At 39.2% G+C, this 8669-nt stretch overlaps 1 protein-coding gene across 1 annotated transcript in view; it reads left to right on the top strand.

Moving 5' to 3' along the window:
- Window positions 1–1538: 1538 nt before the first annotated feature.
- Window positions 1539–8669, top strand: part of sh2d3cb (SH2 domain containing 3Cb) — a 54779-nt gene continuing 47648 nt past the window's right edge. The window contains exon 1 of the mRNA XM_026188319.2: window positions 1539–1681. Coding sequence (XP_026044104.1) covers window positions 1663–1681 — 19 coding nt within the window. The 5' untranslated portion in view covers window positions 1539–1662. The remainder of the gene's footprint in view (window positions 1682–8669) is intronic.

Here is an 8669-nt window from a genome sequence, read left to right as displayed (position 1 = left end):
GTCCCACACCGTGGGTGCCGCAGTCTCCCACTGAAGGAGCTGCTCAGTGCTGTCACAGTCTGCTGCATGGGGTGGGAGATGTTGTCCATCAGGGATGACAGCTTAGCCGCCGTTCTCCTGTCACTCACCACCTCCACTGGGTCCAGAGGGCATCCTAGAACAGAGCTGGCCCTTCGGATCACCCTGTTCAGTCTCTTCCTGTCCCCAGCAGAGATGCTGCCGCCCCAGCAGACCACACCATAAAAGATAGCAGAAGCCACCACAGAGTCATAGAATTTCTTCAGGAGTGGGCCCTCCACTCCAAACGACCTGAGTCTCCGCAGCAGGTACAGCCTGCTCTGCCCTTTCCTGTAGAGGGCGTCTGAGTTATGAGTCCAGTCCAGTCTATTGTTCAGATGAACACCACATATATACCCTAAGACAGCTGGGATAGGCTCCAGTGCCCCCCGCGACCCCGAAAAGGATAAGCAGAAGTGAATGGATCGATGGATGGGCGGATATTTTTCTTAAGCCAAACTTCGCGTGTTTTTATTCTTCAATTCTGTCACATTGTTTCTCAAACTGCAGCCCCCATAGTGGGGCACAGAACCACGAATGACATAATTTGGAGGAACCCCCCCCCCCCCCCCCCCAAAAAAAAATGTTTGGGGGGGGGGGGGGGGGGATTTTTTTTTCTTCTGCAGTTGGGTCATGCCAGAAAAGGATTTTGAATCACTCCTTTTAGAAATGTTTAACATGCAGGGTGTTTCAGGGGAGTTTGGACACCACCCAGTGATTTTAAGAACTGAAACAGGAAGTGAAACTATTTAAATGGCAGTGTTTGCTTTTAAAAGACTTTTTAAAAATTGGTTTAAATTAGACTTTTTAGGCTTTGTCTTGGTATGGTGTACAGCAGAAACATGCCAAACACAGGCAGGACTGCGTTACTTAAAGGATGCATTATTTTATTGATCATCAGTGTCTCTTTTTTCTACTTTTGATCAAAAATCTGAATGTATGGATAAAGCTTATGATGCAGATGTGATGAAAGAAGAAAAGCAATAAAATAAAAATAAGTATATTAAAACACACACACACTAGATACCGATGGATACTGTAAACATCTTCACGTGTTTGATTATGGCATACATACATAATCAAACATTATACAGTTTGCTAAAAGGCAACAACAGACAAGAGATGATTTATTGGTAAACAGTCCACACGTCTTGAATATACCTTTAAATTCATAACTGCTGCTAATGTTTCTTGTGTATAGATTATAGAGATGCCAAAAAAAGAGTTTCCAGCTACCATTGTGTATCTACTAGTGTCTGAATTTAAATTATATTTAAAGTAAAAATATATAATTTTCTTGTAGAAACCACAATGAGATTTCCTGTTTGTTGGTTTGTTGGTTGGGTAGAGAGTTAGTGAGAAAACAGTAATTTGCTGTTGCACCTCTCACTTCCAGTGTAAAGTGACAATAGGACTTGTCATCTGATTGCTACAAGACAGCACAGCGAAAACTTGAAATTTTACCCCCAGCTTCCGCTGCGTTCACAAGACAGGAAGTAGATTCATTCTGTTGAGTAAAGAGCATGGTGCTGGAAAGACGTGGAGGACACTTTTAAAGAGTGCTTTACATGTTATTAGGAAGCCCACACACTCCACCAGTGAGCCATGAGCAAACGGAAACTGAGTAAGTTATGGTTTTTTTTCTGATGGGGAATTATTTGGAAAAGTACTTGTCGTCTGTCGCCCTAAAGGATCCAGCAAAAGTAAATCAAATCCGTCAGTGAGAGAAGCACCTGATGGTGGACTGAACTTTCTCTGATTTTAGGCTGATTTTAAAAACTGTTTAAAGTTTTATATTTTGGTGTAAAATACTAAAAAGAAAAGGTAGTGACAGCAGAATTCACACAAAGCATACACAGTAAAAAAAAAAAATCTTTGCTCTGAAATCCAGCAATATTTTTTTCTAAAGTTTAGATCGTCCAAAGGTCACAAGATAAAACTGGTTGGGCATGACATGAATTAAAGTTGTGCTTATGTTCTATACAAAGCTTAAAACCTCAGTTTCAGGACTGAAACAGTCATTTTCCAACATTTTTGTTGGATGACTTATCAGTCATCTTACAACATTGCAGATCTACTAACAAGGATGTTTAAATTTAGGTGAAAGGTGTAATCCTTCTAAGTAATAGTACAAAAGTTGTGGCATCAAACTAGCCTGTGTCTCTCTGCCGGGCACGCAGCTTTTTCTGAGATAAATCTACAAATTTCATGTGACATGTTGTAAATAGATATTTGGGATCTTGATCATCCATCCGTCCATTCTCTTCCGCTTATCCTTATCAGGGTCATGAGGGGATCTCAGTTCAATTCAGTTCAACTTTATTTATATAACTCCAAATCACAACAACAGTTGCTTCAATGTGGTTTGTATGGTAAGATGAGGACCATATGATAAAACAGAGAAATACCCAGCAACATTATGAGCAAGACCTTTGGCGACAGTGGGAAGGAAAAACTCCCTTTTAACAGGAAGAAACCTCCAGCAGGACCAGACTCAGGGAGGGGCGGGGCCATCTGCCGCTAACAGTAGGGGTGAGATGAGGAAGACAGGGCAAAAGACATGCTGTGGAAGAGAGTCAGAGATTAATAACAAGTAATAATTAAATGCAGAGAGGTCTATTAACACATAGTCAGTGAAAAAGAAATGCATTATGGGAATCCCCCAGCAGCCTAGAATTATTGCAGCATAACTAAGGGGGGATTCAGGGTCACCTGATCCAGCAGTAAACTGTACACTTTAGCACAAAAGAAAGTCTGATCTTACAAGTAGAGATGTGTCTGTCTCCTGAATCCAAGCTGGGAGCTGGTTCTACAGAAGAGGCCTGAAAACTGAAGCATCTCCCTCTCATTCTATTTTCAAATAGTAAGCCGGCAGTCTGAGAGCGAAGTGCTCTAACAGGTTGATATGGTACGATGAGGTTTTTGAGATAAAATGGAGCCTGACTATTCACAATCTTGCATGTGAGGAGCAGGATTTTAACTTCAATTCTGGATTGATGAGAATACATGAGAAATATGCTCTCTTTCTAGTCCCTGTCAGAACTCTGGCTGCAGCATTCTGGAGCAACTTTGAGGGTTTTTAGGACATCCTGATAATAATTACAGCAGTCCAGCTTAGAAGTAGGAAGTAAGCCTAATAAGGCATTTGAAGACATTAATTTTTAAAAACGTTTTACACACAGGTGATAAATTACCATTAAATGTTCTAAACTGTGTTGTAGAAAAGTCCAGTGACTGTGTATCTGCAATGGAAGCTGCAGAAACTGGACAGCGGATATAAAAACACTCTCCATGTTTAATTTGTGTGTGACGGCTGTTTTTCACTAAATGCAATCGGGTGAGAATTTGTGTATTAAAGTAGTTATCAGTGTTGTTTTTGCAAAGCAGATCTTGATCTCAGTCAGACTTCCTGACACAAAAATATTTTTACTGCTGCCTTGCCACTTCTGCTTACTCTTATCACTGCGGCTGGTGCTGCACATTTTACTGTAATTGATAGTTCAAACACCTCCCCCTCTGCTGTGGTCTTCTGTTTATTCTTTTAGCTAAATTCTGTTGCTGTCTTTAATAGTTCTGCCATTTTTGATGTTCACTTGTGTTCAGTTCACTTTCTTTGCTTTTTTGTCTGTCGCTTGCAAACCTTTTTCATGTGTTTGACTGTTGGTAAATTGCTGTTGCCATCTTATTTTTCCAAAGCCCGACGTAACTGTTACATGCAAAGGTAAAGTTGTCAGCTGAAGCTCACTGGCCTGGTTGGCAAGCTGCTTCCATAGAAAGGATATTTGCACTGGCTACAGATAACTAGTGAGGACAGATTGGACTTCACAGCAAGCCTCAGTGCTGAAGAGGGATTCATCATTTATTAGACAACTACAGGCTGCAGCTGTGTTCACGCCCCAGATTAAGGAAACTTTAAACAGCTCACTTATATTGAAACTTCAACTGCAACTTGCAGACTTCTGAAATATGCTTTATAATAAAAGCCAAAAGAATTTGAAACAATTTATTAAATTTGCAACCAGATATTGTTTATTGTATGTTTTTAAATTATGTTTTTAATCTGATTGGAATATCAGAGCAGCCAAATGACAAAAGCAGCGTCTTAAATTTGGTTTTGAGTCTGGTCTCCTAAAGACAACCTGCAGCCTGTCCTAGCAGACTCAGACTGACACAGTCACTCTCTGACTGACTTTCTAATAACTACCTACTTATTTGTAAATGCAAACAGATTGCCTACGCATGGCAGTCAATCTTACTCAGCACCCAGTTTGCGTCTTTGCAGTCGGAGGTTCTCCTTTTATTCAGCTGGTTGTATTCATGTTATATTCCCATTTAAAGCAAAGCTGCAAACGCCTTTGTCATGTTACAGTTAAATGATATACTGCAGCAGCTACGTCACTGTTTGTGGAGGAATTTCTGAATTTATTTTTCTTTGAGCTTCTGGCTGGATTATGAAAGTAGGTTTCTGTGTATGTGGATGGCAACAGATATGTGATCTTCACTGATTTATCATACTTAGTTGCCACATTTTCACAAAGCGATTTCATGCAATTGCTAACTTTCAATCTAAAAAATAAGAGCAGACTAACTCAGTTTTGATGCACCAAAGTGAGACTGAAGTGAGTGATCGCAGTCCTTCGAAGCAACCATTTCAAAAGCGAGTAGGGAACTTGTTCATTGCACAAAGTTACAGTAATTTTAGTTGGACCGCCGTCTTCCACCACAGTTTTTCTTGGTGTGACTTTAGCGTAACACACTGAAAAGAAATGTTACTTTGAACCAACTTTAATAATTACCCTATTTTGTTACAGCTAAGTTTATTAGTTGTACTCAGACTGTAATTTAATATAAACCTTTTACTTGAAGTACAGATTCTCACTTTGACAAATTGTTTGTGTTGATTATTTTCATGGTAAGTTATTTTTAATTTTAGGTACAGTGAAATAAACAGTGTTAACCCAGAAATCCCAATTTTCTGTTGCTACAGTGGAGTGCAATGCAACACTTTTTCAGTGTAGAAGCATTTTTAAAATTAAGCAATCTCTAGTGGTTATATGTAAAAGCATATAAATAAAATGAGCTCAGGTGGCCACTTTTAGATCGGGCACAATCCTTACTTACCTATATACGCTCAGTCACCATAAACTTGAACCCCAGTGCACTCTAAGTCTGCTGGAGACTCTAAGTCTGCTGGAGACAAAATGAATGAAAACCATCCATTATCTGAACTGAATCTGAACTCATTCATACCTTAGATTATTTCAGAATAACCATTCAACACAACATGCATGTCTTTGGGCTGCGGCAGGAAGCTGGAGCATCAGGAGAGAACACATGACACTAAAGAAGTGCCCTGAAACAGGAACCTCTTCCTGTGATGCGACATTGCGACCCACACCATGATATGATAAAATACATCTTCTTTAACATCTGTTGATATCAGTCACAAATATATTGAGCATTAAAAATCCCCCCAAAACCTTAGTGTAACTTATCACAGGTTACATTTATAAATATTATAATATGGAACTGTATCAAAGCGGAGGAAGTAATCTAAAGCAAACATATTTGAAAATGTCTTGTATGTATGGTACATAAGACATGAATAATATTACTATATATTAACTCTTAGTAGAGCTGAAGTAGAAAAGTAGTAGTAGAAGCACAGAGACAGTGATATTAGACGAGTCTGGTAAAAGAGGCTGATGTAAGTTTATTTGTGCAAGCCCATAAATGAATGTGCTCTATTGGCGCTCGTTCCAGTGTGTCCGCTGTTGCTTTGTCCACTGTTCCACTTACAAACATCTTTTTGCTCCATTGTTAACGAAGCATAGACGTGCCTTTGTGCTGTTTGAAGGGACAGCGGCCCGGCTGAGCGCACAGAGCTGAGCTAAGAAAAGACAGCGAATTCCTGCTGACAGGACAACAGGCCTCTGTGCATCTCTTCTTCTGCTGCTTGACTTGGTAGCTGTCTTATAAAAACTGATTTTTTTGAGGCAGCCTGAGGACATTTATTCGCTCTGTGAAAACAAATCAGCTTCAGGCTTCGGGACAACAAAAACCTCCAATGGAGCTCAGTTGAGTAGTTTTAAAAAGTTCAAATTTTAGAGTCACGTTGTTGCTTTAAGTGTCACGTTGTCCTTTGACATTTACAGAAATAGCCAAGGATCATAAATGCTGAAGTGAATCTGTTTGCTGCAGAAAAACATTAATTTTGGAACATCGTGGCATTATTTTTCTTAACAGAAATTGGCAAAGGACGTAGCTGCAAATTTTGTAAAATCTGCTTGTCTGCTGTTATAATTTGGCACTATATACATAAATCTGATTAGAGTTAACAGTAGATAATTTTTCCTTAGTTCCTCAAAGTAATTGTATCTCAAAGAAAGCGAAACCATTTTAAAAACAGAATGAACTCAACGCCTAACAAGTTCTTTGGGATTTTTGAATGTTTCTACAACCAAGCGAATACAGTTGCTACCAAAATAAAACAGGAAGTGCATGTCAGAGAGACAAAGCATGCATTGACAACAAACAGAGGGAGACAAAGGGAGTGAAAAACAGTCCAGGTAGCAGGCACGCACAGTCGGGCCTGGTCTGGGCTACTTTTGGTACGTACGGTTCAGTTATGGCACCATCAGGTGCTCTGTGGGCATAAAGCAGGTCAGGCATGGGTTATAGAAAGTACTATGTGGGCCAGATGTGCCCCAGATGTCACAACTGATCTGACCTCTGGCTCAAGGTTCAGTGTGGTTCATAGAAAACCACAGATGTGGGCCATATCTAGGACAAATGTTCACTTCTCTCTGAGATGAGACAGGACAGCACTAAAAAACACAGAGAAGGGGATGAATTAAGTAAAAACAGAAGCAAAACTGACCATAAACTTAACAAAACCCAACAGTATAATAAGGAATAAATGACACAAAGGGAAATGCCCATATCTGTTTATTGGAAAGAGAGGAGGTTTTTAAGTTGATTGTTTAGTACTACAGTGTTTAACTTAACTCCACTGAGTGGGATTTACTCTAAAATATGACAGGCAATAAAGAACATTTTCTCATTTTTATGGTCATGGAAATCGATTAAGAACAATGTGGAAGTGACACATGCTGGCTCAAGTGTAAAAGATAACATCTACCCTCCATCAACCCCATCTTTGTATCTCTCTCCAAATCATGAGTCCATGTTTAGCTGCTGAATTAAATAAACAACAGTCAGTGCCTCCAGAGCCTAATTGGTCCTTTGGGAAAACACTTGAACACTGGTGAAAGTTCGGGAGCTTCACCTCATAAGAGAGAAACAAGGGTACGATGACATTCCTCAAATGCCTCCAACGCAAAGAAAACATGTTGGTTTGCAGCTGTAGGTCTAAATAGGGACATAATGGCTCTGCACTGATGCTAATGTGTATTTAAAATGTGCATGTTCATGTCACTAAGGGGCTAACCCAAATTAAAAAGATGACCCTGTGCAGGGATCAGCCAGTGCATCACTGCAAAACGAGCCAGATTAAAATCATTTTGTCGCGTTTAATCTTGATGAATTTGGGGTTTTTCACTTTTTAACACACACGTTGTGTTTTCCTGTTTTTCTATTTTTTAAAAGATAAAAGATGACAAAGAAATTGATTGAACTCACTCAGCAAGCAAAAAAGTTGAGAAACTCTCTGACTAAAGATCTAAAGTCAGAGAATATAAAGACGTCATGAACTAAAAAAAACAATTTAAAAAAAACTGCATGTTTATGTTTCTAAAACAATTCTGATAAACAAGCTTGAAATCACAGACTGTATACAAAAGATGGAGGCTACCATGATGTCCTTTCTTTTTTGAGCTCTTATTTTGAAGATAATTTTAAACACAGTCTCACAGTATTTTAAAAGGATTCCAGGAATAATCTGACTAACAATGTTGCCTGGTATGAGTTACGGTATGAGTCATCTAAAGATTTTACTGAGTAAACGTCTATTAGCAAGTAACAAATCTGTAAAAAATAAAACAAACATGTGGGTATATAAAGTCTGTGGTTCTGACACAAGCCTATCACTGTTCCTAAAAAGGTGTTGTTTACTTTATATATATATGGTTAGGTTTATATATGGTTTATATATATGGTTTAGGCCCTATAAAGGCACTACTAATTACTCGGTTAGGGTTTGAAAAACGCGGTTTTTCTGTGGTTTGGTTCAAAATATGAGGTTACAGGTCGACTATTGCATTTGAATGTGATGCCAAGAGCTTGTTGCTATTGCAATTTGTGACATGCTGTGAGTGAGAATGAGCCCTGCTGCACAAAACCTTTGGACAGAAATGTGAGACAGCAGCAGCTTTGAGAAAACATCTGTATACGACACAACAGGGAGGAAACAGCTGGCATTTTAGGTCACTGCCAGGTGTTTCTTTCTTCTTGTTCTTCTTCTTTTTCTTTAATAAAACCAGACCTCATACAGGGATCTGACCAGGAAGCCAAAAATCACAGTACACTCTATACCCTGCTTACCCATCTATTTCACTCTAAATGGGACTAACATTTACAAAATGAACATCACATTTTATTAAGCAGGTCTGTCGCTCTGTGTTAGGCCTACGTCAGATTGGTGACCTGTCCAG

The sequence above is a fragment of the Astatotilapia calliptera genome, chromosome 12 (assembly GCF_964374335.1).
Source record: "Astatotilapia calliptera chromosome 12, fAstCal68.1, whole genome shotgun sequence".
NCBI classification, from domain to species: domain Eukaryota; kingdom Metazoa; phylum Chordata; class Actinopteri; order Cichliformes; family Cichlidae; genus Astatotilapia; species Astatotilapia calliptera.
The sequence above is the reverse complement of the archived record's forward strand: the minus strand, read 5'-3'. Positions and strand labels throughout refer to the sequence as shown.